The sequence below is a fragment of the Plectropomus leopardus genome, chromosome 15, assembly GCF_008729295.1.
Source record: "Plectropomus leopardus isolate mb chromosome 15, YSFRI_Pleo_2.0, whole genome shotgun sequence".
Classification (NCBI taxonomy): Eukaryota; Metazoa; Chordata; class Actinopteri; order Perciformes; family Serranidae; genus Plectropomus; species Plectropomus leopardus.
The window spans coordinates 5,191,457-5,211,340 of record NC_056477.1 but is presented as its reverse complement, the minus strand read 5'-3'; the positions used below and the strand labels follow the sequence as shown (position 1 = coordinate 5,211,340).

The following is a 19,884-nucleotide window of genomic DNA, read 5'->3' as shown; positions in this document are numbered from 1 at the left end:
GGCCACAATCACAATGTGAACTTTCCTCTACTGTATTTTCTTATTTTAATGTCTAATAAACAATGCCTGGGTAACTGTGTGTAAACAATAAGCTCTGACGGTCAAAAGATATTTAATATAATATATGAAGTATTGAATACAATTATTGCAACATAAAAAGAGATGATATTGCTGGAAAATGTGTAATCTGTAATTATGAATTTGAAGCTATCTCTCTTTTCTATGTATAGTTATTTTTGAATAAACTGACAATATTTCTTTAAGATGATGATTGGTTCTTTAATTCATTTAGAAAGAAAAGACATTATATGTTTTTATGATGAGAATAATGTTGAGTGCATTAAAAAAAGTTCTTGTTAACCTCTTTCTATATTTATTTATATGGAAACTTCTACATTTACAAATGCAAAATGACTAAAACGATCCACACATACAACTGAAAACAGAAATGCACATTTATACGGATTAAAGAATAGTAAAGCAATGTAAACAGTAGATATTTATAAAGCTTTAAATACTGTTTCTTTAATGTCATTGTTGCATGTTAAATCTGTACTATATGTATATAGTTATTGTCTTGTCCTTTTCAATTTCATTGGTGTATACACCAATTGTATCGATAGAACATGATACAATAATTTTAAAAAAAGCAGTGTTTTAAAAGTAATAATACTGGTGTTGCTTTTATATTTTATTCATTCAATAATAATAATAATAATAATAATAATAATTGTTGTAATAATAGTTATTATTATTATTGTTGTTGTTGTTGTTATTATCATTATTATAGGAGTACTAACATGCTTTCTAAACTTTTACTACGGACATGTAAGGTGTGTAAATTACCACCTGAGGGCGCTACATGACCACAGTTTTAAACTGAAGCGTGTTGGTGTTTCTCTCAGGCATGATCCTGAAAACAATGCTGGCAACTGTTCAGTGCAGGAACACAAATCTGGCAGCACTCAACTGAAAACAAAAGTGGCTAATCATCTAACTTCCTCACACTTTAGGAGATCAATAGGTGTTAAAAAAGACTGATCCGCGGACTAGTTTACTCAACAAAGGCAATACGAGATTACACAGAGCTGCTGTGGATTACCTGAGAGGCTCTCACAGATATGCTGGTTAAAAAGTTAACGAGATTAACCAGGAAATCCCTTTAATCTCTTTTTTTTTCATCAGACGTGCATTTTGGAGAATGAGAACAGTAAACTTTGCTGTTTTTTTCTGGTTATTTAATGAAATTATAATTTAATCTGGTGTTTTATGAGTAAATAGATGAAGACAACGATGTAACAAACATATGCAGTAGTGGAACGTAACTAAGTACCTTTACTCAAGTTTTGTACTTAAGTACAAATTTGAGGTACTTGTACTGTTGCTTGAGTATTTTCTTGTCATACCATAGTATACTTTTACTCTACTAAATTTTAGAGGGAATATTGTACTTCTGTCACCACTACATATATCACGCAGCTTTAGATACTTTACAAAGTGTACTTTGCATAAAAAATAAAATTCAAAATAGTTTATAAAATATGTTTTGTTATAAATAAATGACCAAAAAGTTTATGCTAGTACAACTGAAAGAAGCAGTTGATTAATCAGTTAGCTGACTGATTGAAAATTAAAACTATTATGATGAACATTTATTTGGGTGATTTTTTTTTCTTTCACTTTTTTATTTTTAGGTGTGTTTTTTTTATTTATTTATTTATTTATTTTGAGATCTGTGGAGTGTTTTTCTATTGTTTAAAAAATTGAGCTTTTGGGTGTTATTTATTTATTGACTGATTTAAATAATTCAATGTTTGGGATGGTGTTACTTTAATTTTCTTTTCAACAATATGGAGTTTGGTGTGTGTGTTTTTTTTATTATCATAAATATTATTGAGTTTCGAAGTGGGGTTGTTTTTTTGTTTTTTTTTCTCAAATAAAAATAAATAAGAAATGATCTGAGTTTTGGTGTGTGATTTTTTATTTTTATAATTTAACTTTTATTTATTATTTTTATTTATTTTTATGTATTATATTATTTTTTATTTCATTTATTTTCATTTTCATTTTTTCTTTTTTTTTGCATTAGGTAGTTTTACTTTTCTCTCTTTAAATACATTTTCCTGATCATACTTTTACTTAAGTAAGCATTTTTATTGCAGGACTTTCACTTGTAACAGAGTATTTTCACAGGATGGTATTAGTACTGCCTTTACTTAAGTAAATGAACTGAATACTTATGTGTATATACCTGTAGTAACTAGATTTAAAATCTGTGGTTATTTATTTTCCTATGGACTATCTATAAAATCCCAATCGGAACTTTAAAGACTTCCACTTGAGAACAAAGGTGACATGACCGGATTTGAAATCAAGGATCCGGATAGGGGAAAAAGGGGGGGGGGGGGCATTTATCAAGGGCCCCTACATCTTGCAGCCATCGTGGGCCCTCCACCAAAATGTAGACCGACGTCACCGCTTCCGCCCTGTACCCCCCTCCCCCTCCGCCTCCTCCTCCCGCTCCTCCTCCTCCCCCTCTCTCTCCCTCCTCCCTCCCCCGGCGTCGCTGGAGCTACTCGGGCTGCCTGCAATCCAACATGGAGTAGAGAGAGATGGGGCTCTAGCGGGGCCACCCCTCGGTAACAACAGCGACGACGCGCTTTTTACGCACAACTGGAACCGGAGTCGTCGGTGAAAACATGCGCCTTCGGACTTAAAAGCGGAGTGTGTGCCTTGTGTGTGTCCGTGTGTGCGTGCGTGCGTGCGTGTGTGTGTTTGGGGAGTGTGGTGAGGGAGGGAGGGAGAGGGGGGGACGAAGAGAAGAGAAGAGCTGGATTCGGCTACTAAAATTGTGTGTACGGGCAACCTTCTGAAGGCGATGGGGTGTTAAAGTTATAGGAAAGGGCGCATTAGCGATCCAGGAGAAAGTGTGCGGCTTCTCTGGAGGAAAAGAAGACGGAGGATCAGCCAGTCGAAAGGCAAAGAGCCGACACTCGCACAAAGGCGCAGGGGGGATTTATGCGGAATTGGAGACAGAATCGGAGGTGAAAGAATGACGAGCGAAAAGTATGCAACCGCCGCGGTACATTACCTGAGGTGAAACGAGAAAATGATAGAAGAAACACACCCAAACGAGTAAGTAAAGCTCTCTCTATCCGTGTCTCTTTTCTCGCTTTCTCCCTGCGCTTACAAGTTGGAGATGATTCGCGCAACTTGGAGGAATGTGCAGCGTAAAACTCCTCTCATAATGCTTGTTTTTTGTGTGTTTTGCATTTATTTTATTTGGATAACTCGATGAAATGTGGTGCTCGATGCTGCTGCGGAGTTAATGCATTGACAGTGCTGTGGAAGAGGGCTTTTTTTGGGGCCCCCACCTTGGTTGTAGACTAGTCTCGAGAAGGCAAGAGAGAAAGAAGAGGAGTAGGAGGAGGAGGGGAATAAGCGTGGGTGGATCGGAAACATTTTCTGAAAGGATCTGAAGCGAGAGAGCAGGCCCTGTTGCAGCGTAACTTAGAAACTCAAACACGCCCCGAAGTTATACCTTAATAAACACACAAACAAGCGAGCGAGCTCACGCACCTCTTGTTTGTGCGCTGTTCGGTAAATAATAATGAAAAAAGAAAGACACCGACGGCGTTTACAGAGCCAATTTCGCTTCGTTATTTGGCCACATCTGTGTGTTTGCTTCCAACCGAAGGGGGAAGTCTCACAGGATATGAGATATCCGATATGCCTCATCCGCCATCTCTTTCTCAATCGCCCTCATTTGCATAGCCTACCGCGCTCCATTCATAAAAAATACCGATTGTAAACGACGGCTTGTCCTGAAAAAATACGCGTCTGTGTCTCTTCGGATCGAGCTTCGTGGCTCGTGTCTGACACACAGACAGACTCGCGCTGTTGCGAAATGAAGCTAATATAGAGCCGTGCAATGTGTAGGCCCTCAGACCTGGCCTATATGGAAAGCGCTTGGAGCTTAAAATTAGCTTTACCGAGAATGATCTGCGGCTTAATCTGAATTAGCGCACGTTTAATTCTGGCAGGTGTCGGAGCGCTTATAGCCTTTATGTGCGTGTTATTGTTACACACCACCAGGCGGGTTATAAGGGTGTTTTTTAAATGTTGGCATGCAGAGGTTGCCAAAACAATCCCTTTAACCATTTAAATGATTGGCTCCCAGTTTAAACAACTTCATGTCGATATCTGCTGTCTCTGTGTGACTCCGCGGTAGGACTGCCTGCCTTGCAGATCTCTGTCGGCGGGGTGGAAGGGCGAAGGGCACCGTCGGGGATGTTGCGCTGCTGCGTGACGCCGCTCATTCATAAAAGCCCTCTAACCTTCAGCGCGTCCCCATTCATGCCTGTTGGTCGCACTGTGCTGCACGAAGCCAGCTACACCGACTGTCTGTCCACAGTCCCGCGGACAGACAGGGACAGTTGAAAGGAAACCTATAGTGTGTGCCTGTCATGTGTTGGCAGACGATAATGAGAGGCACCAACCGGCTGCAGCCACCTTTGAACCGACCTGAATTCACTCTTTTATGTGTCTTGTTTTGTCTGAAACTTTATAATCGACCATTTTTTTCTCCCTGATATCTTAATGCCTCATGTATTTCTAAATACACAGTTGAATTTACATTGAATTTATATGTGTGATTCCTCTCTCGTGCTGTGGTGTGCATGGGCCACGCCCACAACGTGACGGTTGATTGACTTCCGGTAACAAAACAAACGCTTTTTGGCCCACTGATTATGTATTTTTTTTTAATTTGGTTTGTAAAAAAAAAAAAACAAATCAAATCTTACCATGGATCCGTCAAACAAGTTTGTTAACATTAAAACAGTATAAAAGTGTCGTTATTCTAACAAAACCAGACTTTTTAAAAAATATTAAACTGTGTAAGAGTGTTATTATTTAAACAAAACCTAAGACCTTTGTTTAAAATTTCATCAATTTCAAGAAAACTAAGATTTATTGTGTGACAGTCATAAAGTTGAAATGGGGAAATGTATGTCATTGATCATTGTTAATCTTATTTCTGAAAGATTAATTTTTTATTCTAATCTTATTCAAAAGCATTTCCAATCAGGGTGGCAACAATATTAGATTAATTCATGGTATTACACTACATGTTTATGGAAGCACGTGTGAAAAGTCTGACAGGCAGTGTTGTTTTTTTTAATACCATAGACAAGCAAACGTACACTATATGATAACAATCAATTTTAATACCATGGTATATAGTTACACATTATACCACTGCAACCCTATTTCCTATCCATATTGATCAGACAACAGTTAATTTGGGCTACTGTATAAATCAAACCTGTTTACCCTTAAATATTTACTCTTCTGCAAATAAATGCCACAGTGGAAATACATTTTAATTAATGCTGATGCTAACACATATAACTCTTTATATCCAGACCAGGCAGACCTAAAACTTCCAATAGCTGCAGATCTGCAGTCAGTGTATTCATTTCTAAATGTGAATGTATTTTACAGACTCACTCCTCGTAGGTCTGCTGCCTCCTGTGTCATGTCACTTAGTTCAGTCAGCTAACAGTTAAATTGTAAAAAAAAAAAAAAAAGTTTGGTGTACTGTTGTTCAACTGTGTCATGGTTGCAGAGGCACACAGCGATTAGTCTGTTTATTTATCGTTAGTCATTTTGCATTGTACCATAAATTTCAACAGTATCTTTCTACAAATGTAAGCTATCCTTGGGTGCACTAAGCAGCGTCATACAAAAGCGATTATTGTTTTATTACCGGAAGGAACTGAATCATTGTGCAGTTATCTGCTGTTTTTTTGTGCTGTTGTGTTCTTATCAGAAATAAATGTGATTAAGACCGGGTCCGAAAATGAAAGACACACCTTTATACCTTTTGTATCATGATAAAAGGTGCAGCAGTGTAGCTTTTCCTGCGATTATGCATCCTGTGTCATAGGCTAAATATTTCACAACCTCGCTAACTTTTTGAAATGTTAACTTAATTTTTTTCTATAAAGATCTGAATGCTTCACTCGCTCAGTGGACTAATCAGATTTGTTGTGTCAGTTTTGTTATCAGCAGGCAATGTGATTACGGGCGCGCACACACGTCCCTAATGTCTGCAATGGCCTTTTGATGACTACATGTCCTGAGCTAAACTATAACCTCAGCCATCAGGTCCTCAGTTGGAGGATGTGTCTCTTTGCCCTGTCCTTCTGAAGACATTTATTACCTTTTATAGAAGTACAACATCTCTCTTACACACATATACACACACCCGTGGAGTCACAACACGAGCAGAGGATGCATTGATCTGGAGTGTACTGCTGCAGGGTCAGCATGTGCGCAGTCAGTATTGGACAGGAGATGCCCGCTGACATTCAGCTAAGGTCAACGTAGCAACGAAATATAATCCATCCCTGAACAAAAAGCACTCATCAACTGGCAAACACAGCAGTGAGGAGTTAGCAGGTCTGCATGTTCCCTCAGCAGGACTGTTCTGTTCCTCACATATATATTTCTCTACGTTAGCAGCATTTGATATTGAGACTATAATAAACTTGGCAGGTGTGGGGTTTCACAGACACAATGCATAATTGGCAGAATGACTTGTAATAAATCGTAGATCCCGGAGAAGAGGTTTCTCCACCAGCAGTTATCAGTGGTTTTAATTCAACACTGCTCTCGGTCACAGAGAAAATGTATCACTTTATAACTCTGAGCTGCATCACGAAATTATGTAACAGTGGCACATTTATTTGAAGGAATAATTCAGCCATTGATACCTCTGACACTGTTATAAAACTTTGTGTGTCAAATCTAATTTCATTTTCCTGTTGTACCCACTTTCCTTTCAGGCAGAAAATCTGGCGATATGATACTAATTATGATACAGGGGTGACGTTTCAATGCACTGTAAGCAAAATTATATATATTGGGCTATATAGATTTTTTAAAAGTCAAATTTTAGGAAAATTGTCAATGCAGGGGTTGCGAGCTTTGTGCCTGCTTGTTTTGTTGACGAGTTCTTTGTGTCTATGCTCGTGATGTGTTGATACATTGGAGTGAAAGAGTCAAAAGGCTGAAGATACTTTACATAAAAGGATAACGCCTGCACACTTACTCCGTGCCACACAAGTTTATTAAAGACAATGTTTCGATCTTTTTCAGATTGTTTTTTGTTTGTTTGTTTTTTTCACCTGATGAACTGATCCAAGCAGGATGAAAAGTTGTCCTTAAACTTGTGTGGCATGGAGTAAATGAGCAGGCGTTACCTTTATCCTCATGTACGCTGTTTTTTGATAGCCTTGCACCTAACTACCCTCTTTCAACTAAAAGGTACTTTACAATCATCGAGTGTAAAAATAATGGACCTAGCTACCACAGTGTCATCCGTTAGTTTGTGGATTCATGTTTTGAAGCTCAGAATTGCCATTTCTGCAGTTTCTCCCTTGTTTGGGTTTTTTTGGAGGTGTGGATCTGACTAAGAGCCGAGGAAACTACCAGCAGGCAGCCTGTCACTCAAAACGGCCTGCACTTAATTATGCACACCTTTAAGCCTAAATAAAACATAAATAGTTGAGTTATATAAAATTCTACCCCCCTTACAGTTGTCATGAACAGCGAAATTAGCGATACAGACCAAACCTGTTTTTTGTACCAGGCTGTAAACATGTTTATTTCTGCCGTTAAGTTCGGCATTTTAATATGGGGGCCGTTTGGGATTGACTTGCCTCTGGAGCCAGCCTCTAGTGGCCACTCAGAGAACTGCAGTTACTTTTTTGGCATTTCTGTGTTGGCCTCTTTTGCAGTCTTGGAAGTTGCTGCCTGATCACAACACTTAAGGATGTAATAGCCTCGGGTTAATGGTGCGTTCCATTTGCACAAGTTCCCCGTCGGAAAATACAACTTGAACAGCCCCCAAGGTCATACTTCTGACTTGAAATGTCAGGGGAACCTCACCAACCCAAAGCTCAAAATTCAACATGGCTGCTCTGTGCATCAACGCCCATGAAAACTGGAGTAATATAGTATTTATTGAGATTAAGATTAAGATTAAGACAATCCTTTATTAGTCCCACAGTGGGGAAATTCACAATGTTACAGCAGCTACAAGGTGCGAAGAAGTATAAGCACCAAAAGAATAATACTATGGTAAAAAAAATAATTACAAATATAAAAATATTAAAATGTTCGATAATAAAAAAACACAGTGCCAAGTATGAAAACAGTAACATAAATAAAATAAAATACCAATGTGCCAACAAAAACGGTCCATGAAAAATATATATATACATACTGTATATAAGAAAATATGTACATTAATTGCACATGAAGATAATTGCACTAGTGACTTCTGTCGCAGTGATTAGCAGTTCAGTCGAACAAACAGCACAATCCAACTATCTGTGGACATGTTGCCACAGTGTTTATATTATACAGTATGTGGTTTGTAGCCGATGTGCAAAATACGTAATGAGCTGTTTTTTAATGGTAGTGCTAACAAAGCCTAACCTGGCTAGAACTGGTATTACTAACAACATCTTGGTTTTCCGACTTGTTGCACTGGAATGAGCTCAACTCGGGTCTGACGTCATTCCCAGCTCTGACTTCCAAAGTAAATGGAACACAGCATTAAACACAAAATGAATCACGGCCACAAATCCTTGCATGTAAACTATCAATTAAACATCAATCGCGTTTCCAAAAATCTATGCAGAGTTGCAAAACACAATATCATGATACTCAGGTGTATCCATATTTTTTTACACCCCTACCCTTATTTTGCTGAAGTGATTTCTCACATTCCCCACAATACAAAAGCAAGCCCGAATGTGTCGCATTCATCTGCTTGTTGTGCATGTATGCGGTGAGAGTGATCACAATATGGGCAAAACAGGGCTGGGTTTTATCTTGTACTCAAAAATTTGGACTTGGCCCCAACATCAGATGCAGCATGTGTTGGAGCTGCAGTGTAATTCTGGTCTGTTGAGGCTGCTCAGTGGTGTATAAAAATCTTTTCTGTAACAGTTCTGAGAGTTTGATCATGAAACCTGACATTTCCTGTTGATGTTTTAGACTGTGCAAATATGTTCTATTTCCAGCTAATGTGCTTTAAGTATACGACATTTGCATGTACTGTAGAAAGACGACTGTGGAAAGACAGGGGTAGTGTATTTAGACCTATTTGCGGCTAGCTAACATGTGCTTTATGTATACGATATTTGCATATACTGTAGAAAGAAGACGTGGAAAGAGACAGATAGTCCTAGAGATTGAGAAAGTGTGAGAGCAAAGACCCCGGGGGGCTTTTTAGCAGCTTTTATCATGACAAGCAAGCTACAAAATAGGCCAGTATTATCTATCTACAGAGACAGTGTCCCAAAGTGTAGATGAATATACAATGCAATGATATATATGGATCCACAGGTAACATAAAACACACACACAAAGCAAATATGGTTACATACTCCATGTCCACAAATGAACCTTCTTTGCATTTTTTGTCTCTCACTCTCTGTACTCCCCCTCCACACACACACACACACACACACACACACACACACACACACACACACACACACACACACACACACACACACACACACACACACACACACATCATGTGGAACAGATCCTTGTTCACAGTGTTTCCTGTGTTTTACAGAGCAGCTCATCACTGGTTGCTATCCGGAGCCTTTATATAATGGCCCGAGCTGTTTATATCTGGAGACCAAACAATGGACCCGGATTGTTTGCCTGTTTTTTTTTTTTTTTGTTTTTTTTTAACTAATCTCAGCTCATCAGCTGACTGGATGACCAAGATTATAATAGCTGAGTTTTTATTCACTTCAGTGTGTTTTTCTCTCCTCTTGTCACACCAAGTATACAACAATCCACTATGCTGGTTACTGAAGATTGTTATCAGCTCTTCAGTGAATGAACTCGATGAACTTTTTTTTTGGTAGCCAGTTCAGATTTATACTTACTTGACATTGTAGGATCGTTCACATACTGTAGGTCAGCAGTTACAGTACAGTTTATGGCATGTAATGTGTGTTCCAATGTAGACAAATACCACACTGTACGTTGTGTGCTCTGTTTTTCTGTCCAATATCTGAGAAAATTGCAGCAACAGCTTTTCTAATTTTTCTCCCACCAACGCTGATTTTCTCCACATGACATTTACCGTTCATCAAGTTCGGTTTGTGACTTTGCCACCCGGGTCTAAAACTATTTTGCTGTGCAGACTATAGTTAATTTCAGTTGCATACAAATCGGTCCTCCCCTGTCTCGGTTTATGTTTAGTCACTCTTACGGCTTCTTTGGTGATCTACACCAAAAGTTTCCCCACTCTTAGACAGTTCTCTCATTTTCAAATTTAATGCACTGTCATTTTAGGTTATTTCAGCCGGATGCCTCTTTGAAAATGAATGTTTTCATGTTTACATGAAACTATTCAGCGCATAATAGAGGCAGCCTGCAGGCTCATTTCAAACTAACCACAAATAGCATCAGGAAGCGTTGCAGCCCATCATGTGTAGTGGTAAATATACCAGCATATTTAGACTAGGGAAGCCCTCAGAGAACAGACTTCCTTGTGTTCATTATGCAAATCTTTTTCAGTTGGTGTGGTGCCCTGGAGCTGGACCACAGGCCGTTCAATTACAAGATAAACCATTGACGTCTGACAGTTTATGTAAACGAACACTACCTGATCAAACACACCAAGGTTGACATTTTGACGAATTCCGATCACACGATGTGGAGAGTGTATTAGAGAGCCCCCTCAACGCTTACATTTGACCCAAAGCAGTGAGCCTAACACAGTATAAGAGGATATGAGGCATTATAGAGGGTCTTGGTTGGCTTTTCATTTGCTTGTAAGAGGTTTAGAAGCAATTAGCTGAGTTGCAGAGTTGCCTCAGGGATGGTTGCTTCCTTTCGGGGTAGTTACAGCCTGTTGGATAACACGCAGAACAAGAGGGCCCTAAACGTTTGCACATAGTTGTTTTTCAACCCAACATTTCGCTGTATCCCAATGCTTTGACGATATAGGATACACTAACAATGCTTTGGAGTCCCACGATAAATTAGACTTGATTCAGTGTGACCTTGAAGCTCTAGTTTGCTCCCAATTTTTGATTAATAACCACTTAAAACGTGTTTTTCTATAATGCAGACTTACTATCTGACTCATCCATTTTAAAATGATTAACTGCACTGACATTATATTGCTCCCAAAGAGACAGATAATCATGAATGAGGTCTGAACTTGTATCGTGATTCGTCAGTTGAGGTTGGGGAGTTATCAGATTATGCTATGACTGGCTATTGGTATTTGATACCATTAAGGCTATCAATCGAAATAACCAAGCACCAAGCAGTATTGAAACTTTATGAAAGTCAAACAATATATCGTGCACTCCATCCTTTTTGTACCCCAATCAAGAAAAACTTACTATTTGTATGGTTTTGCACGCAGCCAATCAATGTAAGTATTTGATTTAACCACTGCAGCATATGTCCTTTAACATTATACTAAAAAACGAAATGTATTTATTTTGGTATCACTTTGAGGATACTACTATTGGTACTGGTATTATAATTTTTCAATCAATACCCAGCCCTAGTTACCGCTCCTGAATATTAGTGAACTCTCAGACACACTCGCTCACACTAGTAGCCCGAGTCTTGTGCTGCCCAGATCGACATGGGAGCGTTCCATTTATCTGCAGCTGATTGACAGAAAGCCGATCAAACTTCCCCTCGGGAACCTTCAGGGTCAATAGTTGTGAATGAACTCGCTTCACCCCACCACTCTCTCTGTTTCTGTCCTATACAGCCTCACAGTGAAATGAAAACATGAATGAAAATGAAATTTAAGAAATGATCTTCAATTCCTCGTGTTGTTTCTAAAAACGTAACAAAAGTGTGCACAAGACATCATACGTATTTGTAGTTCTTTGGGTAGTATATAAAAATCCTACTTGTATATATACTTATACTTATATATCCAATACCCATCATACACACTTTTGGCCGATTAGTTTCTCATCTTTTTTTTCTTCCTAGCAACCCATTTAAATCAGAAATACATTGAAAACCCCCCAAAAAACTCCATATAACTGCAATTTTTATGTGGTCCAGCACCAACTAAAATAAATCTGCAATAATGAATAATTCTAATGCATATATAGCACATGCTGTATATACAAAGTTGTGATTTTTAACCTCAAATCCATCAATTCATAGGTGTTTCTTTAAACTATACTGTTTGTAGGAAGTGCTGGACTTTTTTTAACAGGGGATTATAAAATGGGGGTTTAGAAAATTCATAGTAATATTTAACTTATTTAATAAATTATTTTGTCAATTAAAGGTCAAAAAGATCAAGAAAGGCCTTACACGTGTTAAAAAAGTATGAACAACAGACAAAAAATCCAGAGACATGAAATTAATGATTTGAACCAGAGAAAATTGTCTAAATCTTCACATTTGAGTCGCTATAACTAGAACATAGCTGGTTCTTTTTTGGTATTCTCACTTGATAAACAAAATTCACACGACTATAAGTTTCTGCACTGTAACTGTGACACTGCTGTTGACCCCGTACAGGAGTGCCAGCTGTAAAACACTGATCAGTGCATCAGAAGTACAAACCAATAATCAAATAATCCTGACTGTGGTACCTTTGACTCACTTCCTGATCGCTGCAGATGGGGCATGTGGTTTGTGTGTGTGTGTGTGTGTGTGTGTGTGTGTGTGTGTGAAGCTCTACAGAGGCGGACCCTGTGCGTGTGTGTGTGGTTCTGTTGATCAGGCAGAGGTGCGGCCAGTCATTCCTTATCAGAGGAAGTATAGCCGCCCTTATCACACATGGCTGGGCTGCCCTCACTGGCCCTTTTTATCTGTCACACATGAGCTGGATTCCAGACCTGATAACCAGCCTGCTCCCCAGCCCCCTTTACTGTTTTATTGCAATATTGTTAGACACAGACCATGTCAGGTATTTGCAAGCTCCAGCTCACTAAGTAGCACTCTAAAAGAATGTGTGTATAAAAGTTATTTGTTCCAGCTCTAATTTGGTGGTATTTTCAAGTAAATGCGTGCAGAATGTGGCTTACAGACAAATAAATTTAACAAATTGAACTCGAGAGTTCATTGACGGTGCACTAATGCGGCTTGGCAGCGAATCTACAGGTGTGCACTCCACCCACAGCTCATTTCCTGCATTATAATGCAGACTTGTTTGCAAGGTGTGGAGCGGGCATAGAAATAGACAGCACAGAATGGTTGCTTCAAACACAGTACTGCTGCACTAACTGAATGAAATGCAGAAATAGAGGGGACCTCTGTTACGAGTTTGTGTAATATAGAATTGGTTGCATGTCATTCACAGAGCAAATGCTATGCCTGCCTGAATCAAATAACACACCTTCAAAGTCTTTAAGTGGATTTCCATTAACCCTCAAATTGTGCAGACTGAAATTGCAAATATAAAATTTGCCTTAAAATAGTACACAAAGTAATTGCGCTGACTTGTATAGAGCTAGAAGTATCTTTTACTCCCTAGAAAAAGAGCACTATTGAACATGTTAGCAGGACAACCTGTCTATACTGTTTTACATCTGTGGCTGCAGTTTGCTCAATGAAATTATTGGCATTTTGCATACCAGTTTGTTGAATTTAGTGCTGTGAGTGATTGTCACGATGCTCACTGCACTGTAACTCAAACTTTGTATCGTTATATCGAATGCCGCCTACGCTAGCTGGAGTAGACTGTGAGTCAGGTTGGGAGGAAGTCAGCGGGCACTAAACCAGAAACATGGCCTAAAGGCACATTAAAAAAACATTCACAACACACTGACCACCAACGGGCAACAGTGTATTGTGGAAAAGTGAAAGACGTTGAGCAGCTACAGTGCAGTGCCGGTCTTAAGAAATAGGAGCCAGACACACCCTGAACCTTCGACCTGATGGCAGCAGCTTGTATCAAATTAGAAGAGGATGTGGTACATAAATTGCCGGCTCTTTCCTTATCAGTGAGGTGCTGAGTTCCCCTCAATCTTCCTTCTGATCTGAGTCATCACTCAACTTCTGACGCAAACTTTATGGTCCTCATCCTACCCAACTGTAAAAGGTGCTTGCATTTTTAAACCCTTGAAACCTTGACCAAATTGGCTTGATTTCTTACAAAAAATATGGGAAGAAGGAAATGAGCAACTTAGAAAGAAATGACCCAGAAATTTTGAAAAAGAAAAGAAATTGTAAGAAGTACAAGAATTATACATAAAATAAGCACAAAATATAAAATAAAGTAAGATATTTTTTTTTAAAAATCAAAATAAATAAATAATTTAAAAAATGCAAAACAAAAAATACCTAAAAAATGTCTTTAAGTAATAATAATCATGTACATTTATTTTAGATATATAATTAAGATAATTATATTTAGACATTGTATCCTGTCTTTATAAAAAAAAATCTAAATTTACTTATTTATTACAATTTCCGTAATACTTATTGCCAAGTTGCTCATTGCTTTTTTCCCCATTTAAAAAAACAAACAAGCCAATTTTCTCAGGGTTTGAAAGGTTCTGAATGCAGTTTGAGAAAAATCATGTGGATACAAAACACACCTGCAGCACTCCTTCTTTGGTCAAATATTAGGCATCTGTAATGTCTGGAAAAACGTGTGCATAAAGTAAAAGACTGTTTATGCTCAAATAGTTGATTATAAATAGTGTTTCAACCATCTTTCTTAAGGTGGGCGTCACAGTCCTTTTTTCAGCATCTGCACCTCGTGCCGCATTAGTGTGGACAGAATTAGATTCACAGTTCCCAAATGTATGTGTGTTTATTTGTGCCAGAATGAGTGGTCACTCCCAAGTGTATTAAAGTAGCGCGTTGCTGCTGGTTTTGTGGCCGTCTGTGTGCTCCAACCACAGATTACAGGGCCTGTCGGCAGACGGGGGCTCTAAACACGGGTCACAAGACGGCCAAAAATGTGACAAGTTCATCTCAGAGAGCTGATAGCTGGTGTCGTGTATCTTAAAGCACATGTGCTTATATAGCACAGAATTTGGTGTTATTTCTGTATGTGGGTAGACTGGATGTGTGGTTCTGTCTGTGAATGGTGTCGTACATGTGTCTGAGTCATGTTTAAACCGCTGTAGTGCTTTGATATAAAAGCAGCAGAGTGGATTTTCACACTAGACATTTTTTTCAGTGTCACAAAATCTACATACAAACTATGACTGCCCACAGGAATACAACTAGGCCTGTCACAACAATACACTGTCCCATAAGTAATTGCAATAAATGATATAACTGTCAGTTTAAAGGTCCAGTGTGAAGGGTTTAGGGGGATCCATTGGCAGAACTTGAACATAATATTAATAACTCTTTTCTTTAGTGTATAATCACCTAAAACTACGAATAATTGTGTTTTCCTTTCCCTAGAATGAGCTGTTTACATTTACATACAGAGCTGCTTCTCTCCCTCAGATCCCGCCATAGTAGGACCATTCACGTTTTTGTGTCAATCGCCACAGTTCTCCAATACACTTGGCCCAAGTATCATAAATGTGTTTCCAAAATCCATTGGAAAAATCCAATAGGCTTTTTGATGATGGAACCAGGGCGATCATTCGATCATTTTTGGGGCACTTTATAAAGATAATGTAATAGCATAATAATGCAAAAACACCCTTTCAACGAGCAAAAAGCTCTAATATGACAAGAAATGGCAGAAAAATGTGTCTAAGTATAGTTTTTTTCTGTTCATTCGATTAACACGCTTTACCCAAATCATATATTAGTAGTGGGAACCCTGCTGTTTATTCTTCTGTGTGTTTATATGTGTGTTTGTTTAAACAAACACACATATAAACACACTGGCAATACTGAATTAAATATGGGCATGACCTCAATCATTTCTGCTGACCTAGATAAGTCGATAAGAGTGGTGACAGGCCTAAATACACTTTACTGGTTTCTGGTCACGATATCTGTTACATCAGGCAGAGAGGTTAGAAAACCTCCCTAACGCCAACATCCTCCTAACACAACATGTACACACACGACTCGCGTGTTTATTTGAAAATGAAGGTTATTTATCTGAATAACAATTTTCATCAGTCATTTTGAATTACTTTTATAAATCCCTTGTACCCCTTAGATTTTATTCACAAAATAAAGAGAGAAAACTAACATATTTTGCAACAATGTTAGAGCTTTAAAACTGTCGCAATGCATGAAAAAGCATGTTGGCACCTAAATCTGTTCAATAATCTTCATAATAAGCAGGCTTTTGGTTAGAGACCATCTTCAAGCCTTTTTATATTCACTCCTTTAGATGTTTACAGTGGCGTAGTGGGTGGGATCTGCATGTGGAGTGTATTGGTTGTATCCACCTCTTTTCCTGACTGTTTACACCCAAAAATTCAATGGACTACATAGGAATCTTATCTCACTAATGGTACATCCACCTCATGAACCACCACTACTCCACTGGATGTTTCCACCATGCAAAGACCTTTTGAAGCACTACAGAAAATGACACAAATGCATGGCTCACCATACAGGTAGCATGCTGCCACCCAGAGCAATCCTAATCCAATATCACCAACAATTCAAGTCAAATGTGCCAGTCAAACATATAACCTCAGTAGGTTGTGAAGACGTGAAATGACATTAATAAGTTCTTAGAAAAAGCCAGTTACCAGAAGCCTTGTTGCACTTTCATATTCAGTACCCTGCACGGTAGTCTCTGGGCAGGAACTGTAAAGAACATTTGATTGCTTCCTCTCAAGATATGAAATAATGGAATTATAAATAGATCATTGACGTTACTATATTCAGTCAATTTCCTTTGTTGCCATTCGAGTTTCCCACGTGGCTCAGCAGAACCTGAATGACTGTTTGCCTCCGCCGATTGTGGCTTGACATGTCAAGTGAAATGACACCTGCCTGCAAACTTCACCACTGAAGTTCCAGTCTGCCAACAACAATTTTACACTTCCAGTTATGTTTTTAGGTCAACACTGAATGTCTTTATTTAATGTTGCAAAATACTTGCAAATATAAGTTTGGGCTTGTGTGTCTATAAAGCCCAAACACAACAAACCTTTATATATCTGAATGGAAAAGTCTAATTTGATGAAGTGGTTTCAGAAGAAGCTTTTTATTGTAAGCATGTGTGAATGTGTGTGTGTGTGTGTGTGTGTGTGTGTGTTTACAGAAAAGTGCAGACCTTGTGGGAGAATCTGTAGCTGGTTTTCTGTGCAGGCTGTTTGTCTGCTGTCACCCAGTCAGTCTGTCATTCAGTCAGTTTTATGAATGTGTGTGGGCGGGAGCTGGTGAACCAGTTTTGCCACCTGTGTGCGTGCGTGCGTGCATTCGTGCATGTGTGCGTGCGTGCATGTGTGTGTGTGTGTGTTTGTGCACGCGTGCGCACCAAATCCCCGGGACTGTCTGTAAGCTAATTATATAACAACACCTCTCTCATTCACTCCCACTCTCGTTCTCTTTCTCTTTCTCTCTTCATCCCTCTGCCACCCGCACGCACGCGCACACACACACACACACACACACACACACACCCTCACAGGGACACAATGAACACGGCCACAATCCACATGAATGATCTGACAATAACAGGATGTACCTCTGTGTATTCTGTCGATGTGTGTGTGTGTGTGTTTGTGTGTGTGTGTGTGTGTGTGTGTGTGTGTGTGTGTGTGTGTGTGCGTGCGTGCACGTGGCTGTCCTACTGATGCTTGAGAATGTCTTGTGCTTTACTGTTCAGTCTCCATTGTGTTGTCTCACGTTAGAGTCACTGATGACTCCATTGACTGCAGGGAGTTTTTGTCATGTATTGTTTCGTGCTGCTGTATAGAATAAACTGTAGCTGTGTTATCAGTCAGTTTGTGTGACGCGTGATCAGTCCAATGGATTTAAATCGGCTGAAAGTGCACAAATTAACTAAACTCTATTTTAGGCTTACAGGGCTGCAACTTATAATATTCATTTATCAATATATTTTGGATTAAGTGATTAAAATGATTAGAAAATAGTAACAAATGCCAATCAGAGTCCAAGGTGACAGGTTTAAATTTCTTGTTTTTATGGCTGCATCCCACCCAGAATTGGGTTTGTTTTGTTCTCCATAGTAAGTTTTTAAGTTTGAACAGAGATGTTCAGTGTGACAGCAGCATTCACGTCATAGTAAACGAGCTAACAGCGCTAACGACATATCATGAATGCATAACATTTTTTTGGCAACATTAGTCATCAACAAAAGCCAGAGCCTGTATCCTATTAACTTGCTGTAAGCTGTAAATTCACCATTTCTTCACCTTACTGTGCAATCTTTTCTCCCTTCGTGTCACTGTCTGCATATCAGCAGCTGCAAAGAGCAGCGTGAAAAATAGCACTCACTTTGCAGCAAAATCTGGGGACCAAAACCTCCCCAGAAGTGCACTGCACAGAAAAAACAACTGTTCGATTTGAAGTGATCTCAGTCAACAGAGGGTCACCGACTCATGATTCGAGCCTCTAACTTTCAAGGTACAGCCCTACTTGTTTTGTCTGACCAACAGTCCAAAGATATCTACAACAAAATTAAACAATGAAAATGAGCAAATCCCCACATTTGGCATGTCTGAGGGGCAGGAATCACCAGACGCCCCACGAAACAATACTATCATGATACGATATTATCACAGTACTTAAGTCATGATACAATATTATCATGATTGTAAATGCATTGCTATAGGAGTATTATGAACACATATTGCGATTTATTACTTTTTCTCAATTGCAAATTATGTCCCCAAAGGAAAATTTTGTCAACATCTGTTTGATCTAATAAGAAATTAGGATTTTAGTCTGTTCATCTAGAGTTAGTCAGTTTTATTGCAGCCAACTGTTCTGAGCGAACTGTAAAAGAAATGTATTTTATTATTTATAGTAGGCTACCAAAAGTTAAATTTGCATTTGCAAGATTGATTTATATAATTAAAACAAGGGGAAAAAAAGAGATTTGGTGTCCGTGTATTGATCCCCACTCTTACACTGTATACAAAATCTCTTAAATTAATGACAAATAATAATCCAAATTGCATTATTTCTGTTATCTATTTTAGCAATCGTGAGAATTTGAAGTGGAGAGACTTTGCATCTTCACAAATCTTTACATTTTCTGTAATTTTGCCTAATAAGGGACTTTTTTTTAGTATTTTTCTGACATTTTGCCTATAGAAGTATTTCATAGTGACTATAGAGTTACAGACAGGAAACTGAGGAAGAGAGAAAATGGGTAACATTCAACAAATGTCCCTGGCATTATTATATTATATTATATCATATTATAGTAGGCCACTGGACACTCAAATAAGGAACATTTTTATAAATAATGACAGGAAAATGTTTGGCCAAGATGGTATGCCGTGCAGACTGTGACTCCTCTTGTCTAATGATATTTAGTTAGTAGTATTGAAAACCTAAACAACGGCCAGCTTGTGAAATGGCATTGGCATATCCAAATTTGTTGAGGATTGTGATTAAAACCAAAATGCTATTTGTGGATTTTTGCACTTAACAGAGCAACAGTGTGCAGACCTTTGTTTATATTTTTATTACATTGAATTTAAAAGTTGAGGTGGCCACCCCTGCTAATATTCACAGTATTTGATGAATTAAACAATCATATCATGTCTAGTTTTTCTCGCCAATGAAGTTATGATTACCAACAAAGAAAATGCAGCACTGAGCTACATTTACATTAAAGTGTGAATGTGTGTGTGTTCATGCTGGCTGCTCCCGGTGTGACATCTCCCACCTCGGCACGGCAAGGACCAGGCGAAGTCGTGACTTAAGAGACGC

The 19,884-nt window shown here is 38.6% G+C and overlaps 1 protein-coding gene across 1 annotated transcript in view; it reads left to right on the top strand.

Moving 5' to 3' along the window:
• The first annotated feature begins 2,643 nt into the window (after positions 1 to 2,643).
• The window catches only part of LOC121954615 (sprouty-related, EVH1 domain-containing protein 2-like), a 29,009-nt gene continuing 11,768 nt past the window's right edge, over positions 2,644 to 19,884 (top strand). The window contains exon 1 of the mRNA XM_042502245.1: positions 2,644 to 3,135. Coding sequence (XP_042358179.1) covers positions 3,110 to 3,135 — 26 coding nt within the window. The 5' untranslated portion in view covers positions 2,644 to 3,109. The remainder of the gene's footprint in view (positions 3,136 to 19,884) is intronic.